This window comes from Haliotis asinina, chromosome 5 (genome assembly GCF_037392515.1).
Source record: "Haliotis asinina isolate JCU_RB_2024 chromosome 5, JCU_Hal_asi_v2, whole genome shotgun sequence".
Lineage (NCBI taxonomy): Eukaryota > Metazoa > Mollusca > Gastropoda > Lepetellida > Haliotidae > Haliotis > Haliotis asinina.
In genome coordinates, this window is record NC_090284.1 from 60,592,308 (window position 1) to 60,619,042 (window position 26,735).

The 26,735-nt window shown below is 38.0% G+C and overlaps 1 protein-coding gene across 1 annotated transcript; it reads right to left on the minus strand.

Moving 5' to 3' along the window:
- Positions 1 to 4,706: 4,706 nt before the first annotated feature.
- LOC137284963 (uncharacterized) lies at positions 4,707 to 25,381 on the minus strand. Its single transcript, XM_067817048.1, has 6 exons — positions 25,224 to 25,381; positions 10,610 to 10,894; positions 9,977 to 10,138; positions 7,681 to 7,758; positions 6,936 to 7,017; positions 4,707 to 6,337 (listed from the first exon to the last, which is right to left on the minus strand). Exons 1-6 carry the CDS (start codon positions 25,279 to 25,281, stop codon positions 5,758 to 5,760), a joined length of 1,245 nt encoding a protein of 414 aa, XP_067673149.1. The 5' UTR covers positions 25,282 to 25,381; the 3' UTR covers positions 4,707 to 5,757.
- Positions 25,382 to 26,735: the final 1,354 nt, after the last annotated feature.

Consider the following 26,735-nt stretch of genomic DNA (forward strand, 5'->3'; position numbering starts at 1 on the left):
TTTCATAACATGCTGGCATATAAAAGTAATAAATTTGTCATGATCATGCTGTATTTTTCTACCTCAAATCAAGTGATCTGACTATTATACTGTGTATGAGCTTAAGAGGGGCATGCTCAGGCAAAATGGCATCCCCAGCAAGTTTGACTTATTGTTCAAACACTTTGGTTATCAGCTCGTTTCAATCTTTTCTTCTGTATATCAGTATTCAGGTATGTAGAGTTACTATGGCCATCTCAGGTACTATTTACAAGGTGTAATCCTAGGGACACGAGTTTTGTGGAAAATCTATGTCATTGCCAGGTTCATTATGTGAAATCATTAACAGGGAAATACATCAGGTCCACCTGCTTGTGACCAGCCTTAATATCTGGAAGACTATGAGTCATGTCAGATAAATTATTCAACCACATATTAAATTTACTTATGAAATAATGTAAACATGCTGCTCAGACTAATATAACTGAAGGCAGGATATTGTTGTCTTCCTTGTTCTAATGTTGATTTAGAGTACGGTTTCTGTGTAGTCAAATGGTAGAGTAACATTTTACTAATTGGGGACCAATGAGTGAGTGAACGAGTGAGTTTGGTTTGGTTCCTGCAACATCATGGCAGGGGACACCAGAAAAGGGCTTCACACACTGAACCCATGTGAGGAATGGAACCCGGGTCTTCAGTGTTACGAGCTAACACTTAAACCCATAGGCTATCCCATTGCCCCAAACAATGTTAGAAGTCATGGCAGGTTGGACTGTCTCTCACAGACAGGTTTGAAAACAGATTCATCAGTTTTCATGAAACTTTAGTGGTCCGTAAAATACTGATTTATGTGAAAAGAATCCTAGTTCTGGGCCTCCATTCACAAAGCATAAAGGTCACTAAGTCACTAAGGTAACCTTAGTGCAATGTTAAAGTATGGGAGTTAAGGTTAACCCTATTAAAGGCTACTTCATAAAAAGGAGCCCTAGTTAAACATTCTTGAAAAGTAGACTGTTCCTGGACAATTTTATTGTTAATCGGCTTAGGGCAGAGGTCAATAAGTTGATAATTCCACATCCTTCATCAGTGGTAAATGGTACACATTTTAATCAACTGCTATCACAGAGTCCTCATGCACATATGTACAACTATTTACATCTCTATTACATCAAACACTATCTACAATTCATTTCAGTAGAAACCTCCAAAATGTACAGTCAAAACTTGAGAAATTCAACTATTATAGACACGTTATCATGGGTGCAGTACCATCAGTCCAACAGATAGCAGAGATTAGATACTCTGGAATAACAAGTCAGAAAGACTGTATCATCACATAATCCTATTAATAAACATCAAATTTCCATCAATGCCAGACGTGTTTTAAATAATTTTAGGCAAAACAATTCATGATGGTGGGTGAAAAAGAACTGATTAAACACCATCAAATTTCACAAATAGAAAAGAAAATAAGATCAGGGCAGGTCAGCTGCAGTAAATTTTGAAATATTTAACTCATTTCTGGTCAGTGGAAAAAAAATACTGTTTTTCATTATTACCTTTTCCACATTTAAATCAATGTTTAAGCCTGCAGATTCACAAGCCAAATTTGAAAAATGTCTGGCCTTGGAACTAAATACACAAACACAAACAGGTCTATAGGTTTTCTATGATATGTTTCATCATGCTTTTTGGGGGGTCTGTTGATGGAAAATGGGAGAGTGAAGAATTGAGTGTTTACTGACCTTTGTAACAAATCACTGTACCTGTACATCATTATACGAGTATATGTAGCAGTCAGTCATGCAATTGAGAAGTACACTACCTGTCATTTCATTTTCTTTTGCAACATCAACTTGTCATGTTTTTCAAAATTATTTTTATTCATATTTTGACCTGTAGTTCTTAATGTGTAAATCATAAGATATAAATAAGAGTTAACAATCTGACAAACAGTTCAACCCAAAGGACCTCATACAAGAGGTGCACTGCATTATATTTCTGTAGCGACCAATCTAATACTGGTTGAAAGGATACATATTAGCTGAACACAGGTACAAGAAATAAAAATTAATAAATAAAAGTGAGAAAATAAAATGAAAAAGGTTGCATTTTAAATTGAAACATTCTGATGGATGGGAGCATCTCATGCCTTGAGTGATTCCTACTGTTGGCCTACAGATGGATACAGTGGGGATAACATGATTATACCATGGGGGTGATATACACACAAGGTGGAGTGGTGGTACATGGAGAGTGGGAGTGATTCCTACTGTTGGCCTACAGATGGATACAGTGGGGATAACATGATTATACCATGGGGGTGATATACACACAAGGTGGAGTGGTGGTACATGGAGAGTGGGTGTGATCTCTACTGTTAGCCTACAGATTGATACACTGGGCATAATATGATTATACCATGGGGGTGACATACACACAAGGTGGAGTGGTGGTACATGGAGAGTGGGTGTGATCCCTGCTGTTGGCCTACAGATGGATACTGTGTGGATAACATGATTATACCATGGGGGTAATATACACAGAAGGTGTATTGGTGGTACAGGAGAGTGGGTGTGATTCCTACTGTTGGCCTACATGTGGATACACTGGGCATAATATGATTTTACCATGGGGGTAATATACACACAAGGTGGAGTGGTGGTACATGGAGGGTGGGTGTGATCCCTACTGTTGACCTACAGATGGATAACATGATTATACCATGGGGGTGATATACACAAAAAGTGTATTGGTAGTACAGGAGAGTGGGTGTGATCCCAGCTGTTGGCCTACAGATGGATAGTGGGGATAACATGATTATACCATGGGGGTGATATACACACAAGGTGGAGTGGTGGTACATGGAGAGTGGGTGTGATCTCTACTGTTAGCCTACAGATTGATACACTGGGCATAATATGATTATACCATGGGGGTGACATACACACAAGGTGGAGTGGTGGTACATGGAGAGTGGGTGTGATCCCTGCTGTTGGCCTACAGATGGATACTGTGTGGATAACATGATTATACCATGGGGGTAATATACACAGAAGGTGTATTGGTGGTACAGGAGAGTGGGTGTGATTCCTACTGTTGGCCTACATGTGGATACACTGGGCATAATATGATTTTACCATGGGGGTAATATACACACAAGGTGGAGTGGTGGTACATGGAGGGTGGGTGTGATCCCTACTGTTGACCTACAGATGGATAACATGATTATACCATGGGGGTGATATACACAAAAAGTGTATTGGTAGTACAGGAGAGTGGGTGTGATCCCAGCTGTTGGCCTACAGATGGATACAGTGGGCATAACATGATTAATCCATGGGGGTGATATACACACAAGGTGGGGTAGTTGTATCACTTAACACTATAAATCATTTCATGACAATATTTGTGATGAAAAGACACCCTGTTGGTATGTAAACCACGATATACAGCATAAAGCTATTTACAGCCATACCGAGAGCTTGAGGGTTCTTCTACTGCTGTGTCTGCTGCAGGCAGCTATGGCAGACTGAAAGCAGTGAATTGCAGGGAGTGATTTCCTATAATACTCACCTGCAAGCCTTTATAGTTTCCTCTACGTAAAGGTATTGTAGAGAAAAGACAAACACATATTATAGAACATGCGTAAGGGCTTCTATCTAATTACTCCGTTTAGGAATATGGACCAGGCTAGGACAGAATATTTTTTATACTTCTTGTCCCTCCATTTTGAAATATATTTTACTGTTACACTGAAATGCAGACATAGGAAAAATACATAGCAAATATTCTTAGCAGTGAAACGACAATTTGCAAATATTTCAGACAAAACTTCTAAGCTAACTTTCAAACAATAGAAAATGTAAAAAACTAATTACATCTACTTATATTCCAAGATACACTATTACCATATTTCAAAAGAGTCAGTTATTCCAAATACTAAATAGGGTGGTTATTTATAGGTAAACTGATAACCTTTCAATCACCTTGGTTACGTTGGGACACAAATGAATATGACGCTGAATGCTAAATACATGTACATGCTGGTTGATATGATTTGGCACCTGGAACATCTTTTCTTTGTAACATGTATTCTATAAGCATTTAGGTAAGACAACGCCATCGATTCAACTTAAATTACACACATACAGTTGTCTATATATAGGGTATGAAAGTACATGCAACAAAAGCTGTAATACTTGTGTATGGCTTTTTCCTTAATACAGGTGAAACTCTATGAAGTAAAAATACAGCACTAAGATAGTAACTATGGTAACAATAAGACAGTAACCATGGTAACAACACACAGCATAGAGAAGTGCATCCCAGCTTCATACGTGTCTGAAATATGATCTTCCTAGCTGCCCTATGTTACAAATGATGACGTGATAGTATTACATATTACAAATATAAAGCAGTAGGTTGATGCCAATCACAGTCAGTCCAAATTGCATGACACAGATGGTAACCAATAGTTACAATTTATACATTTTCTGCGACAAGAAACATGGAAAATCACCATCAGCTATTTCCTATATGTCAGAATATACACTGGTTTAGCTTTTCAAAGTGTGTCCTTGCATACTTTAGTTGCACCATGTTTTCTACTCAGCATTGTAAACTACTCCAAGTCATACATTTCAGTCACATTGAATGTGTAAAACTATTAATATGTAGATTCTATCTACACAAATAAATTATTCCAAATCACAACAGCACTTTGCTGGAAACTGTTATTTTATTGTACAAATGTCATTTTGAAACATAATGATCTGTCAAAAAACAACTTTTTTTCAACCTAACAATTCAAGAAATTATACAAAAAAAAAAAATAACTGTCATCAGTACTACCAATGTTAAAGGATATTCACACATACAGTTGATATTATTCTTATTTCAACATGTTGAAGATGCTTAGAACCCTATGAACTTAAGTTTGTATCTGGACTAACTCCATCCCATCTAAAGATGGGATCACAGTTACGGTATCTGTTGCTATGGTCACCATGCAATTAGAACTCATACTCAATCTCTGCATAGGTCAATCATGTGTTTACTGTGTTTATGGACAACCAATAGAGGGCACTACACCATATGTGCTGCCATGTCAGTTATATGCCATTGTTTGATTGGCTAATATTTCTTGATGAAAAAGCTACAGCTGTCCATCACAGAAGAATCACTGTCTGCTTTTGATTGGTTGAGAGCAGAGTAACTGATCCAGTCTTGAATCAGGATGAGGACCCAAGATAGAGCGCAGTCATATTGATCATGTCGAGAAAGCAGAGTTACCTCCCCTTGTAAAGCTGTCTGACCCTGCTGTTTGCAATATATTGTCATCGTATGGAGAGCCTGGTGATAAAGAACAGCCAAAACTGGCCGTGTCAGCACAATGTAGCTGTTTCAGCTGTGTGATTGGTCAATGACCTCCGAGTCAGGGCAGAGAGATCATAGGTGGCGTTGAAGGTGGGTTTACTGGGCACCTGTCTATCACAGAGAACTGGTTGTGATTGTCCATGTAGATTTCAGGATATTTAAGCTTGAGTGAACATCTGCATCAGTTCTATTCATGCTTGAATACTCGTGGATGGAAAGTTTGCAAAATTCAAAATTCACAGCAAAGGTAAATGTTTAACACTGTGAAGGTGGATGTCCAGTTCTGTTGTCCATCTAACAACCTCACTGTGGAGAGTCATAATACACATACTTCTCTCTCGGTCCAGCTACATCATAACCCATTTTCTCCATGTCACAGTTCTCGCAAATTGTGACACCTCAAAGTCGAGGTGGGAGGTCTTCATAGTGATTCTCAGTGTCTGAATTGATCTCGGAAGTGTTTGTGTAGGTGTGTTCTTCCATCAGCTTCTTTATCTTCTCAGGGGGGACATCATTAACAGAAGACTTAGAACCCCCCTTCATGTCCACATACAGGTTACATCCCTTTAAGTCACTCTCCTCTTTGGAGGCAGCTCCAATCAAAGGCTCAATATAGGGTTCTTCTTGGGATATGGAGAAGTCATCACTACTTGCAATTCCTGATGTGGCACCTTCACAGATAGAAGCTACTGAGGCGGAATCGGACCTAGGTGGTGGTGGTGGCGGAGGCGGTTGTCCTGCGAGGCAGTTAGTGTCTTTCCTGAAAGTGTTAACGCCATGGTTGACCTCTTTATTGACCTCCTCATACAGAGTGTTGACCTCATCGGGGGACATATACATGCTGCTGACTGGGCGTCGACCGTTGGAATCATTGTTTTCCCCCACTGTTGCATAGCCTTGTTCATTCTGATTGACCCGCCCATATGCCTGGTTGGCAAATCTCACAACCATTTCCTCACCATTGTGCTTGTCTCGTTGCCTGCAACAAACACATACAGCATTGTTTACAAAAGACTTGCCATTATACTTATATAGAGTATTCGTCTGTCTGGAAGTCTCTTGGGGACAAATCAGTAACAACTGACTCTTGAAGAGCCAATATAACTAAAGTAAGTTCTGACCACAAATCAGTCTTAACACTACCACTCTTAAAAGCCCATGCTGACATACAGGAGCTTGGATATTTTTGGTCCTAAAATCACTTCGAGACTTTGGATTGGGTCCTTCCCAACAAAGCTGCATTAGGGTCGCTGTTCTTCCTATTCTTCAACAAAGCCTTTCTGTAGAGGTAGAGTTCTGATTTCTTACAAAAAAGGCCCCCAGCTACTCACTAATGTAATCTCAACGTGCCTGAAATAGTTCTGGACAGCCATGCATTTACAAGGTGGATCCTGTTCCATGAAGATTATCTCAGCACTAATATTGTATCCTGACAACAATGCATAGGGAGAGAAGATACAAGATGAGACCACTCATATGCTACTGTCTGGACTGTCCTGCAGATGTAACATAGGGGTCTCTGTAGATGTAGTTTTAGCATTATACAATCCTGATTTTGACTGGTTGAACAACTGTACCTCTTCCTGTAGATGAAGAAAATGAGCAGCATCGCAAATATGACCAGGCCAGCAAACCCAATCACAGTCAGTAGGATGGACACTGGAACATTAAAAACAAGGCGACCTTGAAACAGAAGTAAGGTGGAAGTGTGTCTGTGGTTTAGTGTCGCATGCTGAGGCTAGAAGAGTGCTAAAAAACATAGAAAAAGAGGTAGTAATGTCCTCCTTTAGAATCCTTACTGCATCACTTGTAAGGTAATCCGACTTGTCTAGACAATGGAAGTAGTTTGGTTCATAGAACATAGAGTTTTATGGATGTCAGCTTCCTTATTATGATGGAACACAATGTCAGTTTTTACTATTTGAAGTAGCTCCATAAATAATAACGCCCTGAATTCAGGATCGTTTTTTGGTTATGTACCACTTACCAAATTGTTTTCAGTTTCATTATTAAAAATAAAATTGAAACAATTGCAAAGATCATAACAAGTTGAAAATTACATAAAACAAAAGTGCAGTTATAAGCATAATTTGTATGCTTCTCTCAAGGGTAATACAGTCTGATGTGCGCATCTTTGTAGCTGTGTCACCCGAGTCGGTAGCAAGAAACATGTTAAAGTCTCATTCACAAAATGAAAATATAATTTCTTAGATAAAACTGATATTTCATAATTATCCTGATTCATGGTAAGTATTTTACCTGAAGGTAAGATAATATATTATAACAGATATGACTGAAGAATTCACTGATGTGCCAACTTACTGTTTCCATTGTCTTCATGTTGTCCAGAGGAGGCTGTGTGGGCAAGATGACCGTTCTCTTGATAGGAGTGGGCAATGGCTGGATTGAAACAATATAATAGCAGAATACAGCATTTGACAAGGAATCTCACAAAAATCTGCAACTATGTTTCAAAAATCAGTTGTACACGGCTCTGAATACATCCAGTCCTGTTATGGAGGACACCTACTCGTGATACAGGTAGTACCTAGTGAACACGACAAGGTGAGAAATGGCCACTGGTATAATACCAGCAAACATCAGGAAGTGCTGATGTTTGTCTCAAAATATACTTATGTCTATATTTGCTGTGTTTAAGTCCTGGTTTGTCCCCAAGGCTTGTGTTGATAAACATGGATCACATCCACCATGGACTGGGATATAAAGCCCCATACATGGGTACCAGGCAAGGGAAGTAACTCCTCACAGGCATGTATGAGAACTTGGTGGGTTTGACAGTCTGTCAGTAGTGCATATTTTATGAATAATTGCTATAAATTAAATATCTGATGGGAGTTAATTTGAACCTGAGATTTTGATTAAGTCAATATTATTATTATTTATAAAAAAGTAGTAATACAAAGCTGTTAAACATATGAGAGCTGACATCTTGAAGAAAAATATCTAGTTATATTTTACAGAGAATCTGGAAAACAAATTTGAAGGAAACATTTATTGAACAAAATTATCACTTATTTACAGTGAGCATGACCAACAGAATGCGAGAACTTCAAGTTTGGAAACTGTGATATGAAAATTCACATAGATAGAGTCATCAACAGAATTAGTACCAGTACAGCGCTTGTCTTTTCAACAAATACCATGCTATTCCATGCGGTATCATAGCAACCCAAACAATTTGCCTCCACGCTGAAAACACCCCACGCATATTCAAACTAAAAACTTTACACAAAACCATGCATGTACTGTAAGTATGTAACATTGACTAATTAAATAATCCTAAAAACTCTGTCAAAAGCCGCTTCATGCACGTTGCAATAGAACAGCAAATGTTCCAACTATGTCACAATAAAGTAGATTTACCTGAGTGGACAAGGCTAACACACTTGCTGTTTGAAATATATTATCATTGCACCTTCTTACATCTTAATATTTTTGTTTGTACAGTTGTAAACTGTACATGACATGGTGTTCACAAAGGGATGTTAAATAACCATATTTTGACTAACTTCTAAACCTACTTCAAAAGACATCCCATCAGGGACCCATTCAACTTGTTATTTCATGTGAATAATGATTTTTTCGGCACTACAAAACGGAAAAGGACACAAAATTAAGTTGGACTTCACTATAAACATACAATCAAATTTCAATCCTTGACACAGGTTCAAAGATTAACAAACAACACCACAAGCATGCAGCAAGCGCGGTTGTCAACTTGTGGCACTACAAACTCACAGTCGCCAAGGTTACTATAAAACTTTGTTAGTGTCAGCACACAGTGGAGACAAATTTTGAGTTTGCTACAAACCTTCTAGACTATGATGTTTCATGAGACGAAGATCAAGTTGCTTAACGATTATTACAGGTAGCTCAGTTGTGGGCGTGGTCACGGCTATTGTCGCTACAGGGTCAGATGATATAATATTTATTTGATCTTTCCACATAAGAACTATCAACTTCTCTGAAGTTCATGTCCAGATTAAAGGGATCACACCCAAAAATCGTTCATACAAACAAATTCAAATTTTCCACTTCAGTTAAAAGATCAAGATACGAGGAAATCCTTTTTGTCTCAGTTGAATTTTGAAATATGAAGGGGGAACAATTACTCCGATTAAGTAAGTATTACTAGATGAAAAATAAGAAAATAACCATACACTAACGAGTGACTGAGTGACTAGTGAGTTTCGTTTTACGCCGCATTCAACAATATTCCAGCTAAATGGCAATGGTCTGTAAATAATCGAGTCTGGACAAGACAATCCAGTGATCAACAGCATCAGCATCGATCTGCACAGTTGGAAGCCGATCACATGTGTCAACCAAGTCAGTTAGCCTGACCATCCGATCCCATTAGTCGCCTCTTACGACAAGCAACTTTTATGACAAGAATGGATTGCTGAAGACCTATTCTACTCCGGACCTTCATGGGTCAAAAACACATTACCACTTTCTTTCAATCTTAACACAGAATATTACCTTTTTGTAGCCACAGTAACAAATCCTTTTCCATTTTACTGCACTATGAAACATTTAAAGGAATACACGTAACATCTCTAGCTTTTACACATAACTTTCAATAATTGAGACTTACGGAACTGGCAGATGTAGTAGTAGTGGAACTTTAAGGCGCCGCAGTGGTAGTCGTGCCAGTGCCATCCATCCTCCCTCCTCATCAAGGCACAGTTCTCAATGGACCAAAGTAGCGTCTTGCTAGGCTCGTTTCTGGCCCAATATGAATATGAGACCTTTTCCCCTGAAACAAGAAGCATATACAAGGTAAGGCCAGACCAATTTTATTTCTTGTTTTACAGATTTTTGTCCACCGTAAACCTAAAGGCAGACGGGAAAAAATAATAAATAAAATCACCAATCAAAGTAATATTCCTTCTAAATACTCATAATATTTTACTTTTGACAATTTATGAAGAGTATATCAGGCAAAACACAACCTAAGAAATATTTTCTTCATATTTTATATTTAAATTTACATTTTTGCCAAATAAAAACATCAGGATTATATTTTTTGAGCAGGAAAACTCAATTTTTTTCTTGACAAAATATGGGAGCCAGATCTGTAAAACAAGAAATAAAATTGGTCTGGCCTAAAAAGGATGATTCTAGGGTACTGGTATAAGTAAATCTATCCGAGACTGCCGGTCATCAGGATGTAAGTTATGCGAGTTAGATGGACAATCACTGCATGAACTGCCTGGAAAGTACTCACCAGTAGTCCATACCCATCCTCTATCCTCGTAGTACTGGGCTCCAATCCACACTCCCTTGTTGCTCCAGCTCAGTTTATGTGAGTTGAGCGTTTGCTTAATAAAGTTCATGACGCCGCCGTTCATAATGGTGATGAGGTCTCCCCCCATCCCCTGACAGTGGGCAGATGCAGCCGTCCAGTACTCCTCCTTGTCCACGAACATGTAGCAAGTGTTGCTGTGCACTGCCGTGAAATAACCAGTCTCCTGCACCAGCTCTGGACATTGTCGTGCTGTGCCCTTCATGGCTGAAACAAACATGACACATGTGATTTCCTGGCATTTGATTGGTAGTGAGGGACTGTATTTTCTTTAATAAGCAGTAATAAATAGACTGATGTCTCATGATTTACCAGCAGATTTCATACTGTTGCCTACAGCCTGTCGTACGTTAATGATCAAACAGGCAGTCTGTGAAGTTACAACAAGCATGGGTTGCTGAAGACCGATTCTAACCTGGATCTTCACGGGTCTAACCATTTATGTGTTTTATTGGCTATGTTTGTCAACAATCAGTCAAAGATAGAAGGATTGTTCAAACAGGTTATTACATGACAAGAATCAAGGGACAGACAATAAGAATGTGGCATACATATTTCCAAGTCTACTTCAAGCAAGAAGATTTTACAGATCGACAGCAGTAAAGCGACAGGAAGTATTCTAGACAAAAAAAGTTTGGGATATATGTCAATTTTGAAATTATGAATAATGATCTATTTATTCACTGACACACTGATGACTTATCAATCATAAAAAACACCAATATCCCCAACTTATTTGGTAGAAACAACTTTAAAATTTCTAGTATACTCGAATACAGTGAAATATAAAACCACTTGCCACGACAATATTTCCACTATACCGGCCAAATTTCTGGTTGATGTTTTAAAACAAGCAACATAATCAACACTGGAGAGTCAACAGGACACAAATCTGCTTGCCGAACAGACAAAAAAAACCAATGGACTGGGACATTGGGCAAGAGGTTATTTCCACCCTTGACATAATGTTCTTGTGTGGTACAACAGCTTTGCTCTTAAACATAATCACCACGGGTGTCACATGACGTGGTCAGCACAGGAAGGGGTGACAAGAGGAGAAATGATCTAATGATAAGTTGAAAGATTAAGTAAAAAGTTTATTTCAACTTGCACTGTTATTGAGGAATCATGAGCATAATAAGATTTCACAACATAAGAACTCCATGTATCAAAAATTTAAAACATCTTACATATCAGTCCTGTATTTTTGTTGAGTGTTCGAATATAACACTTCAAATTTCAACTATTAAATATAACCTATTACACACATATAAAATGAATATACAAAAAATAAAACCCATGCGTTTGAGATTGATGCAATCCAATCCATGTCGTGAACTCTATCCAGACTATTTATACATACTGCATCCATATTTCTGAATTTATTTCAGCGAGTCTTATCAGCACAGTGAAGCATGCTTGACATGTGACCATCCACTCAAGGTTAGCCACGTTCCTTCTCCAATTTTCCCAATCTGTGGTTTTATGATGAAATAAATCGAAATGGGTTGATGAATTTTACAGATTACCATAAGAGTCCTTGCTGTGATCTGCTCAGCCTGTGTAGCCCCAGGGAGACATATTGTACACTCAGGGCATGGAGTGTAATCACCATATGCAATGTGCATTGAGAGAATGTTCACCCCGACATTCCTCATCAAGCTGGTGAACAATCCTCCTGTTGTACACTTCCCTCAACTCACAGTCGGGCATAACAAGGAGCCTCAAAACAAATATGAGTGTAGGTTTCTCGGCTTGAACAAATCATTCTTGACTCATGCTGGACGGACATTTAATAGTTCTGCTGTTGTAGATGTAATGTGTGAAACTGAGGTGGGTGCTAGGGTTGTCAAGATCTAATGTCAGCCTATAAAACATACTTGAGTCTTTGACAGAGATACACTAAATACCAAATTAATGGTGACCTTTTGACAGGGTGGTTGACAGCATCTGCTTCGTATGTTGATTCCCACTGGAGTGGAATGTTTTTCACAATATCAATCAATGGATTGTCTGATCCACACTCAGTGACCTGTTTAGTTACATGCCTATTTCATGTGTTGTATCCCACTGGTGTGGAATGTTGATCACAATATCGATCACTGGATTGTCTATTTCACACTCAGCGACCTTGTTTAATTACATGTCTGTTTTGAATGTTGTATCCCACTGGAGTGAAATGCTTTTCCCAACATCAATCACTGGATTGACTGGTCCACACTCAGCTACTGGTTTTATTACATGTTAATGTTTAATATGTTGTATCCCACTGAAGTGGAATGTTGATCACAATATAAATCACTGGATTCTCTGCCCATAATTCAAGTATCTTGGAGATACTACCATAGACCTTTAACATTGCTGACAAAACAAATAAATCATGTACAGACAACTCCTATTAGTCCTAAGCATGCCAAGTAAGACGTTTTACTCCAGCTGATAGGCTAAAGTGTTTGTTGCCTATCTACATGACACGGGGCATACGTTTGAGCCAAATAATGCAGTGATAATCATGTGCTGATACCAAGTCTGTACTTCCTCTCTCCGCCTGCACTGCACCTAAGTGCACAGTTCGTGCAGGATTGGCATTGCCGCGGACTTCCATAAATACCACTCACTTGGTGAGAAATGTCAACACTTATCCCACTGTACAGGATTGGGTGGTAGTTTTCTCTCCTTCATTTCAACAATCCTAGATTCCAGTATACACTTACAACAGTTTTTGTGTCATTCTTTATCACCCAGCTGCAGTGCTGTATCTAACATGTGGACAAAATGAATAGTTGTTCCGAACCTATCATATATTATATACATATATATCATTCATATTTACGTAATGTTTGTGAAATCGAAACAACTCACTTATTCAGTTATTCTATGAAATCAGTTTACTCACCCATTTCTAGCAATCATCTTTTGAGTTAAACACCTTCGACCCACGAAGATCCAGGTTAGAACTGGTCTTCAGAAACATTGCTTGTCATAAGAAGCGGCCAGTGGGATTGGTGACTCACTGACTAGTTATCATCAGGTCAGAACTTTTTCATTGATGCTCATGACGTTGATCACTGGATATTGTCAGACTCAATTATTTACAGACTGTAGTCATATAGCTGGAGCAGGCTGGGTGAGGCATTTAACAACAAACAAACAAAACAAAGCATCTTCATATATGGTATTAAGTATTATTCTTCCTCTCACGTTTATTATAGGATTGGTCAGTTCTGCTCAATGCTCAGTCTAATTTATGTCTTCGTCCCTACTGGTAGGAAAATGCTTTGTCAAGGATTTCAATAATTAAAACAGAGCAAATTCCTCATCACATTCTTAATACAAATGACACAATATCTGAAATGAACTATGGAACAATGTCAAAATGACACAGACTTGTTTATCTCTCGTGACTATCCAATCTGCTTTTTCCTCCTTTACAAAGTCCCCCCATGTAAGTAATTATGTAGGCCTTTCACATCCATCTAAAACAACATGCAAGTGTTGTGCAATCCCAGCGTTTATAAACTTTACACCACCTATCTTCAAACTTTATCCCAAACACCAAGTTCGGACACACCCAGTAACCAGTGTTCCATACTTCACATTTACAAACTCTCAAACACATACAACATTCACCACATCTCAAGATTATCTTTGAAATAAATCTTCCACTTCAACACATAATTTGTGGTTTTATTTTAAACTTTTAAAGGCATTTTAAGAATGTGATCCCTGAACTTCCCCTTTTGCTGAACTCCAGTCACTGAAAGATAGGTCAAAAAAAATTTTTCACTTGCATTTTCCACATATTTATCTCATTGCAAAATTCTGTTGAGTTGTGATAAGACAAGTTATGACATGATTATTAACAGGGCAGTGAGTTCATCATCCATAATTCATCCAAAAATAAAACAAACTGTGAATTCAGGCCAGGCAATGAGCCAAACACGTGGAGGCTCTACACATGACTTCACTGCCAGTTTAACACTTTAACCTCTAAAACTAAAGGGGTAGTTATAAGCTGGAGGTATGGTAAGGTGAAATAGGGTTTAATGTGTCAAGCATAGCTGCATATACTACTCCAACATGTTTTTGATGGCTTTGTTGTCAGCAGATCCTGGCATGGTTAAAGGGGCACTAATGCGGAGCAATTTCCGTGGACTGGTGTAAACTTTTGTTATTGTTTTTCTCCCGTGAGTACCCGGATGATATCCCAGAATTCGTGACTGGTTCGTGACCTCTGCTGCGCAGTCCGTAGGCGCAACTGATAGTTTAATTATAGACAGATCAACTGAGGTGAAGTCATTTTTTACTTCGCTACAAATGTATTATGAAAACAAATGAAACACTTTGAAGGTTAATCATCTGCCAGTGGTAGAAATGGTAAAACACTATTAGGACGGAAAAATAACGAAGCCAATGAACGTCTCTATATTTTGCCTCATAACCCTAATTAGTTTATTGTCATATTTGTATGATTCTGAAAATTAACAAAAGAACACACGATCTGCTTATACTCATAGTAAATTTCTAACATAACAGCAACATTTATACATTGTATAGATTGCCAATGTGGATCCTATTTCACACACATACGCGATCTAGTGTCTGTTTTCTGTCATACAGATTCTGCTGAATGCTACAATAAATATATTAAAACAAAATGCAAATACTGAATGTAAAACAGACTAATTTTATTGCAACAATGTCAGGCTACTACCTTGTTCAGGAGTGTATCCATCAATATCCACGTAAAAGAAATCGTATTCCATTCATCTGCAGCTGGTAAATAATCCTGCTCTGTGTCGCGTGTCTTACAACTGTCTCATTTGCGAAAAAGTAACACATCGTTTCACGTCTTTCGTTGGTGAAAACCAGATAAACCTCTCATTGGTCTCCCAAGATAGCACACCTGGCAACTAATTGTATGATGTCCACTATTCTAAGTAATTTAGTTAACCAATAATGAGCAATCAATCAATCAACGCAAGGGTGGTTAATTCTTTGAAGGGAGCATGTTGTTTTTGCACTCACACTTTACGACAGGGTGTTGTCATCTACACACTCTGCCTTTTGACAAATCCGCTAGAAGATAAAAGTAATTAATCAATCAGTGTGTTATCGGTTAATTCTTTGATCGATGTTTGCTTTTGTAACTCAGCTGATAAAACCTCTTGCATCACTTACATGCACATATTACATAACGTACAATACATTTGCCATTACAGACCTTAATTTATAATGTTGAGCATTTACTGCAGACAGGAGAAATGCCAAATGGGAACCTTTGTTGAGTAACCGAAGTGGTGTTACTACTAATTATACCTGTATAAATATCATTAAGGGAATGATGACAAATAACACGTGTATTTACACCATCAAGCGCGAGTTACAGCAAGGAAGATGTAATCTCTGTGTCGCATGCAGCCTGAAAACCCTTATGGGCCGAAACTGTTTTGAGGATACCAACGGAATTTCGTTACATAAGGAATACACACTGGCATTTGCTGTGTACTTTGGTAAATAGGTGAAATAAGGGGTTTTTTACGTAAGAAAATTTTCAGATTTCTCTACCAAAGGCAAAGTCATCGTTTTTTGTTTACGAATTCAAATAAATCAACTTTGTGTTTTTATTATCATAAATAAGAAACTATTGTAGCTACCATAGCTACCAAAATTTACGTATGATATTTGCTATCACAGCTCAACCAACACTCAAAACTACCTAAATATAAAGCTTTGCAATCTTCCGTACTGAAACAAATGGCTTGCTACGTGCCTGTAGACATCATATTTTGATGTAACATGATTAAATATCGAGGTTAAAAACGCAGAAATAGGATCAAATTGGATCAGTAACTATACCATCCAAGCATCCTAAAAGTACTACACTGCTGGGATATTTGGTTACGATTGGACAAGGAATACCATGGATATTTTTAAAGAAATGGCATAAGATGGGCATCCGGCCTCCAGACTGTATAGGTGAAAAAATTCTGCTGATATGGACAGGAACCCAGTTCCTTTGTCCGTCACGGTCTAAGGAGCGGGCGCTGACCAAATTGCAGTTTGGTTTCGTAGTTAGACCGTTGGCGAGAAACATTATTCGCTCCGCATCAGTGCCCCTTTAAGGCAGACCACCCAGTATATTAAGATGTGATGCCTTAAACCTTGACCACCCTCACATTTACTTCATTTACTATTATACCTGCTAGCTCTGTCTACAGTGTGAGTGAATTGGGTTTTACGCTACTTGCTCAAACATTCTAGCAATGTCACCCAGACACCAGAAATCTGCATCACACATTGTATTCCTGTTGGGAATTAATTCCAGAGATTTGGTGTGACTTGCGAATGCTGCAACCACGCACCTACCCAACTGCCCATTCATTAAAAATACTGTATGCCCCAGACTCTTGGACTCAGTAACATATTCATACCTTCAATAATGGATGAATCTTGACAAAAACAATGCATGTATTACTAACAGAATGATGTCAAGAGAACCTGTTTCAGAATGCACCAAGGGTATTGCTTGAATATGTAAGACGTGTACACAACAGACAACATCATCATTAATAGAAACAGCTTGGATGGCAATTTCTCACAGCATCTTGGTCAAATGTATTTAATCTGACGAAAATATTTGTTTACGTCTATATCACAGTATTTTAATGAATGTTCTTCAAATTTTGTAGATTACGTAATGCAATTGTACTGGCTTAGTTTGAGGCTAAAATTCGTAGTGATTATGATGAAATCACCTAAGATGGCATCTCTGCAAGTACTACATCATATTCATAATATTATTAATAGAATCTTTTAGACTACGAAAGAAATTAGATTCATTTGTTGTTAACGATAAACACACAAAGCAACTGGACTGTGATGTCATATGTTCAGTGTTGTCATGGTTATCTTGTCATTCAACCTTTTGTAAAGTTTTGTCACACAGATTTAGATAATGACTGTACAATTTCTAAAGTTTTGTCACACAGATTTAGATAATGACTGTACAATTTCTAGTGTAGATGTTGAAGACAGAAATTGGCATCTCGTAATAAGGAATCAAGACCTTTCAATTTAGATTATATTCTTAAAAGTTTAACGCGTTAAAATATAGTTTGAACATATTCAAACATCCTGACATTCTGGTTATGCTTCACATCGTTTACAAAATGATGTTTATAATAACAATCAATACTGCTGAACAAATGATATTTAGACTATGAGTGCATGTGGAAAATGAAACCTGGAATGTCTGCAAGGAAATAAACCAGCTTACACATCTGTATCTGTTTCTGTTTCAGGAGGCAGGAGTTTGTCTTGTGGGGTGTGTAAAGTGCTGGAACTGGTTGTGATAACATGGCAACTCTACAAGTCAAACAAAGAATATTTTTAAATATATAAAATCAAACTGAAGTATTTGGAGACATACTGTGCTGTGTTTGGTCTTTAATGTGTAACCTACATAGGTTTCAATTTTTCAGGTGAAAAAGTATTTACAAATCCTTTTCAGGCATTGATTCTATAGACGTGGCTAAAAGTAGTGTTAGTGATTTGCAATGAAAGTTCGCAAAACAAATGGAAAAATGATCAGTCAATAAAAACAAATCTTCTTGTAGACAGAGTGCAAATGGTTCGTTAACAATTTCAATCAGTATGCTTTCATCCCTAATAAGGTGTAGTACTTGATAGACACCAGATGGGCACTAAGGACTACATAGCCAATAGACACTTGGCACCAATACCAACTTTCACCAAACTCCACTGGGATACAAAGCGTCTGAATAAGATATGTTACCAAATTACATCACCATGGCAACAGAGTGACCCCTACCTCACGCCAGTGAAATTCAGTGCAGTCCCACACATCTCAAGGGCTTGTTTTCAACAGAACTTACTTGGCACTGATCCAAACCATTATTGGCAGAAAATGGTTCCGTAAAAGCTTGTAAGAAGCTGATAATTTCACCTGCGATAAGAAGCTTTATGATGCACAAATGGTTGGCTAAATACCTGCACAACTGGATTTTCAGTTTGCTCCTGAATGTCTTTTCACTTCAGGAATAAAAAAGTGCTTTGATAAGAAGTTTGACATTTCACGTTTGTTGTCCTTCTATCAAAAGTCAACAGCTTAATTAGGATGGCAAATTACCTTCTAATGTACCATGGACTGAGTGGTTGATCAACTCACACATTTCACTACCCCTGTTGTTTGCCTGCATCACTACACTGTATTGTGTCCAGAGTGGTTTCTTCACAACAACTTGTCATGGAAACTTAAAAAATGGTTTGCATAAACTTATCCAATTTTTCAAAAGTGAACACTTTGATGTCCTGCAGGAACAATTGGGAGATTGTTGTTCAAATCTATTATATTAAGCTGTGTGACCCGAAGTAAAGAGTTAAGCAATAGTGAGCGAGCAACGATGCCATTTGCAGCCATATTTCTGTTAAATCCCAGTCTGATGGATAAATGGAGTGGGAAAACCCAAAGTGAAGCTTGTGTGAAACTTTGTGTTTACGACTTTAGTGGAAGGTCGGTAGACCTTGGTGATGCTGACAGACGAAGGACACAGGCGATTCAGAGATTCAAACAAATATATTTCTGAATCTCTATATTTCAAGTAAATAACAATACATTTTCAGAACATACATAAAGTTCTATGTTACTACTCTCTTCAAGACAAATGTATGTCAACGTTGATCTGGATGATAGTGAAAGGGACTATGTCAAAATCCTAACATCAATATTTGAAGGGGATACCCAAATCCAAATACCAAATATACAAGCTAACAAATCCTAGGAGACTGTTCCATGAAGTGATCCCTGCACTAATACTTAAAGTATGGGGGAAGCATCGACTCTGCACTAAGATTACATAACAGAACACATCCGACGAACTTCCTTTACTTCGATGAGAGTAAGTTCTTAGAGAAACAGACACGTGGAGACCTGGATAAGAATTAATGTTCAACAACCTATGCTTGTTGTAAGACACCACTAACAGGATTGGCTGGTCAGGCTCGTTGACTTAGTCGACACGTGTCATTGATTCCCTGTTGTACAGATTGATGCTCATGCTGTTGATCACTGGACTGTCTGGTCCAGACTCGATTATTTACAGACTGCTGCAATATACATAGAATATTGCTGAGTGCGGCATAAATCTAAACTCACTCACCAGGAGACACAGCAACCAGAAGCTGTAGCCATGGTTGCAAACATGAATTTTATAATTTTTTTTAAATATATTTTTATGATTGTACGATAATCACTGATGTTATCACTTCCCCTGTTGGAAATGAAGCTGACCAATTATTCATGCAATCGATGAACTAGAGGAATACACTGACATTCTACTGAGTGTAACAGTCAAAAACAAATAATTCCAATTTGGGACTCAACATGGACTAAAGAGCATACTAAGCACAGATTTACTTGTATGAAACAGCTTCATGTCAGCAGGCAAACACCAAATGGACAAGCATGGGAATGTCATTAGACAAGGACTTACAAACTAATCTTGAATAACTCAAGTTGGACATGTGCGAGTGGGCTGAAAACATTTAAACATCCATCAAACTGCCTGAGAGACAGAACCGAGTCTAAGGGTCGACCTGATCAATACCTGTGTGTACTTATGCCTTGAGAGCACCCAGAGCTAACAAGCTGGATATGTGTCCAAGAAGCCTTACGTGTATCTCAAATATAATTTGGCACGAGGTTGAAAGGATGGATGACAATTTGACATGTTTTCAGCATGTTTGATGGAATACAGAAACTCATTTGTGAGTCAACATTGTATTTTCATGGTCGTCCTGACACAAAATATGTGAAAAAGAAAAAACAGATAAAATATGTTCATCTGCTGTTAGAAAAACATTATTTGAACTCTACTTCATCATGTGTTTTGTCATTTACCTCAAGCCCACAGTGACCAAGTCTGTCGCCTACCCCATCTTGGAATATTGACGAAAAGATTTGGTGAAATCAGAAACATTGGTCTGGATTCAATGTACTAGGAAGTCATCGATCAGAAATGAAATATTACACAAACATATCTTGACCAAGCATGCCATAAACGGAAAATGAAATCTAACCATGTGGAGAACATCAGTTCAACACCATCTTGGCCACCCCCTTCCCCTAAAACAAACCCACTTATCATCAAGCCCATGGAAAGACAAGTCTACAGTAAACATTAAAACTACAAAATACACACAAAACTTTTAAAACGCAACAGATTGTTTTTGGCAGACAAGCAACCATCATCCATATATCACATATATGTTTTACTTGTCAGAATCACATATAGCAACCACAGGCTATAAGAGTCTATCAATAACATTAGCCCTGCATATTCTTGAAGGAAATGAGAACTTAAAGATCTGAATAACCAACTGTAGCAGATGTAAATAACTCCAGCAAACATTAGAAAGCCAGAGTCAGAGTCCCTCTGAGTCAGCTGATTGGTAATTAGAAACAAGCATAGTATTTCCCAACACCACTGACTGTTACAGTAGAGGCACCATGAGTCAATACGTTACTGAGCCCACTGTTAGAACCAGTGACTAGAGATGAGTCAAGTATTGGGAAATAGACAATTCTGGCATCGATGCCAGAATATGAAAGCCCAGCTGGACCAGCGCCAGATTATGGTTTCACTCGTGTATTCAGGAGATTGAAGCGCCGTAACTCTTGGACTGTAAAATTGACCTGTCTCTATGGCAGGAGAGAGATTTACCTAGAGATCATTAACTGGAGAATGGACTCATTTATCAAACTGGGGCAGGGCATAATGGTGTCTCGTGCAGTCACTTGCAAAACCTTAATTCCTTAAGGCATGAAAATTTCAAACTCATCCCATATTTGACTTACCTGTTCGACTATAAACAAGCTCATGGACATTTACAAGTTACAATTTTCAACCATCACATGATGTGATATATCACTGAACCGATTTACTTGGAACATTTACACTGAAAACTAGTATGATCTCAACTAACACACTATCCCAAAATTTCTTTAAGTGGCATATACCAAAAAGTTGAAACTAAGAGAGAACTACTGTGGTTGCCAAAAAACCAAGTTGTTTGCCAGCCAAATATTAAGGTCTATAGCTTCATAGACGCTAATGACTATCACACAATGTGTCAGTTTCAGACAAGGGAAAAATTATCACCCTGAAGCAGAGGCTGGAACCAGCCTATGGGTGCCACACCATGAAGAACTGGACTTAATCTCTAATATCATTATCTGATCTTACTGACTTTCCATTACTTCACCACACCTTCTTGTGGACTTTGGTTTTGGACTTGAGACACACCAAACACAAAACTGTAAATGTATATCATGATAGGCGTAAAACAGTCTACTCTTGCTATGGTACAGTGCATACTGGGGTAAAGGGCCTTCAGTTCGGTCCGTGTTGGTTTAGTGTATGAGAACTTACTTCTGGGAAGTGGCATTGAAATGTATAGATTGACAAAATGACTTCCTTTCTGGACATTTTCAAACTGGTTTGAAAAGGTTAACAAAATGATGGTACAAAACTGAAAATAAAAACCCAGCATTTTTTTATTGATTACAGTATACTGAAGGCAAATTACAGCAGTTCTACTAACAGTAACACCATGTAACAATATATTTACTGACTTCCCCCAACCCCCAAATACAATTCAGATATGCTAAATCAAGTATAAGACTACATAGGTAGCCCCCTTCCTTACAAAATGTTACTTTTGTGGTTGATCTCACACATAATAAGTTGTTCACTGGTCGTGAGGGGACCATGGGTTGAGACACCTTCGAAATTTGATAATGTTCCCTGAGCAAGATGGGCATCATACACTTCAGCCAACCTGTGTGAATCAAAGGATTTGTATCTTGCATCTTGCTGCTTTTTCCTGTAGGTATTGTCTTAGGAAAGTCGTTGCGATGAAATTACCCTTCTCAATATTCACAGGGACTACATTTGAATGTATTGTCATTATGTCAAAATTTATTTATTGGAATGAGAGGCAAAGTTTTTCTTAGCCATCACTAGATAAGGTGGACGACACACACAAAAAAACAGATTTAGAGCTATCTCCCTTCCATCGATTTGCATTTGTAAAACATTCGTAATTTCTGTGCATTATGTGAGATGCAATGTTATTTGAGATAACTACCATGGAGTACCAAATGAGTTGCTATTGGCAGCCTGGTTTATTGCAATACACCCTGCTTGTACAGGGGGTGCATTGAAAATAATAGAAGAGCGCTCAGCCAATCCGACAGCGACTTGTATGTGTGAGGTAAGATAAATCATTTTATTCTTCAACAACTTTAATCAATATCAATAAACAGACCAAGACCTAAATTTAAAACAAAATAGCTGCCTTTTGCAAGAGGGATGTGACTATTGTTTTCAGTATTGAGTATTCATCTACAGTTCAGATAAAATCAGCTGTGATCTCTATCACAGGCTTGATGGTAATGAGTCAAACTAGCCAGAACATGCCAGTTTGCATTGTTTTAATTCTCTTTAGTGGTAATAACACACATGGAAACCTACTACTTGCCAGGTGTTTGATCTATAAAGTGTTTGTAGCACTCCATGAATTGAAGCCTGTGATAATCAATATAGTTGTAATTGCACATATCAATAAAATGTTCTGGATTGCTGGAGACCAGTGGTAAAAGTTACACTATACAGACAGCTGTTTCTGCTTAGTGCTGTTGCTGTTTCTAAACCACAAGAAAGCTGCAGCCTTGGTTTCTTAGGTGTTCAGCTTAAACATAATACTTCTACAGTTCATCACCTTGGGAAAGGCTTAATGGGCCCAGATTCAAATATTACAGCCAGGCACCAGAAATCTGCATCTGCTTTCAGAGTGACGAGCAAACACTTTAACCACTAGGCTACCCAAAAGTCCAATTTCTCAAAGAGAGCCCTAGGGTGCTTAACATTACTGTATACTACATCCATAGTTGGAGCTTGTGAATCATCAAGACAGTATTACCACAAGAAGTCGTTCAGCATGAAAATCATAATTTCACTGCTCTACGTATCATGTTAATGATTTAGCTCAGTATAATCATGTACAAGAGTTCTCATCACTCCATGTTTATTGCCCCTTGGTAATACATGTTAAAAAACCATGATATAGACCATTCTTAACAAAAGTAGCACACAAAGTCACTGTTTTCTTCGACGCTGCTCATGCAGGCAACAAAAGATTCTTCTGGAATTCTGCATGCTTGAGTGCATCTGTCACCTGACGAGGTGCAGACTAATTAGGGCTATGCATGAAATTAGTAAGCCCACTAATAACCAGGCAATCACATAGGCTTGAAACTCAATATTACATGACCAGTGATGTTGTAGTAGCAAAGTAAGAATATTATAGATGCTCAAGATCTTTTTTTCTGAATCATGCATGTCGTAGCAGGTGATTACTAACATTACACATACACGTCGTCCACATCAGCCTGTGTTGCATCGTGACTGGATGTGTCTGGTTATGTCAACACTTGACAGCGAGCTTACATCTTCCTAATCTTTCCGAGATAATTGCACTTTGATCTGCAGGAACTCAACATTCAGTAATCCCCTATCAAATCTGTGTGACACACAGTATGACATACACACATATACTTTTCAGTTCCACACAAAGCTGCAGAACAGTGTGGTGTCAAACATCAAATCAAGTTGTGAAAGCCTTGAAGATGTCTCTGATTTTTCTAAGGAATCAACTAATGCACACTTATTATAAGTGAACATAGTGATATATGACCAGGCATTTGGGAAAGGCTTGGGCCATGGGCCATTTTGTACATTAAAATAGAAATGGCCCATTACAATTTTAAAGCTTACTGTTGAGAAAAGCGCAATGGCCTTTCTTAAATTCAGAAAATGGCTGATAATCCTGAAAATGGCCCACTGTCAAAGTTCTTTATCTCTATCCTTGCATGACAATGTAATTATGAATACTCAGGCCATTCTATATAGACACAACAAAACTAAAACACAAGAACATACATTCTAGACCCCAAATCCTAAAGTTTCCTACAGTTTGTAACAGTAAGTTAAAACTGTTTTACACAAATGACAACTTCGTCACAATGTTGGCTACTATTTGTATTTTTCATTTATGAAGTGTATGTGTACATACTTGGTGTGTAAATGTCGCTTTCGTAATGTCACTCCAAAATGTGCCACGCCCATTTTGCCAAAACTCACAGTCTGATATATTGTGGATTTGTTTACGTTTGTTTATTCGTTAGGTTAGTTAACATAACTGTTAATTTTCTGTTCATCGAAACATAATTACTTCTGCGGATTCAACCAAATTACAACTATAATATGATTATGTTATTGGATAACTTCTTCTCCCTCTCAACACTCCGTCAACAGCATGTCGTCGTTTACAGACAGCGAAAGAAGAACATGCAGGCATGCGCTCGCCAATTTCGTTGTGGGAATATTTTTGTCAGAACACATGTTCACATGTCGTAAAATCGTGACGTTCTACTCTGAATCTAAATACTTACCCCATACTGGAATGAAAACGTGAAGGAATATCACAGACAAAAGACCCGGTAACTCCATATTGTGTGATCAGCAATCAAGAGCGCTTTACATCAGGAGAATACACAAGCTAAATGACTAACTTCGTCAGCCATAACATAATCAACGTTGATACCGCAAGAGCCATGCATCTCTCTTCTGATTGGTTGAAATAATGTGACTACCTCCGGAAGAATCTACAAAGCAGGGGGGAATAGGTTGTTGTTTACGCGGTTGATTTTGTGGTGTAGAAACCAAATACAGAAAATACATTAAACTAAAGAAAATCCAGAATATCAAGATAAACCATGTTTGATAATATATGTCTATGACCCATGAAACAACTGCAAACACCATTTTGTTCCTTGAGGTTGCTTTCACTTGTATTTCCCCCCATTTGAATAATGAGACAAACCGCGTGGGTGGAAACAGCGGAATCCATGGGTTCCCCTTATTATTCTATTTTTAGGACATCGACGAGTTGAGGTAGCAACCTCATCACGAATTCTTTGCGGTTTTGAGGTTGTTAATCACAAAACGAGATATTGTAAACATATGATTTTCTTTGGAAGACTGCAGAAACCACAAGGCAAAAAATACATTTTTATCAATGGAGTCATCACCGAAATCATTGGTGGTTATGTATGAATAATCAATCAATCATCATTATGATTAAGTGTAACGTCACACCATTATTTCGCTGGGAAAGAGCATAGCAACTGTATTTATTTATTTCTAATCTGATAACATGAGTATTGTAAGAATTGCATACACAATTACTAAAGTCAATGAATAAAACAATAAATTTCAGTACATTTAACGATACCAGCACAAAGTCAGTTACGTCATGACGAAGTAAAGTTATGTTTCAGCTACAAAAATGAGTGTCCTTACACAACAGGGAAATGCCGATGTTCCTATAAAATCAACGAGATGTAGTAATTCTGCTTAACAACCAGGACAGAATCAGAATATACCGTGCTGTGCATGGACTTGAACTCGCTGATCTTTGTGTCAAATGGGTAATCATTATTGAGAGGGATTAATTGCGGAATTGTAATGCTATTATAAGAAGACGGCAGATACATTTATTAACGTTAAACAGACATCAATGGTGAAGTAACATATATACCATTATCATACCTGACACATAAAGGCGCTTTTCTGATTGCTGAGCCCTTATTCGTAATTTTCAATGTACCCCGTTTTTAAGCGCCTAACATTTCTATCTACCCCGTTGGCAATGCCGAACTCATTTGGTACTTCGTGGTAGATAGTCTTTGTCTCGAATAACACTGAATCAAGTATGATGTACTGCAATTACCGATGTTTTGCAAATGCAAGTCGATGGAAGGGAGATAACTCTAAATCTGTTTTTCTTGCAGTCTGCAAAATCAGGTGATGGCTAAGTTTTGTACCTGTGCTCCAAACAATTTATAATTAACATTTAGGTGTTCGGTAAGATGAATACATGTTCGTTGTTCACTGGCAGCTCG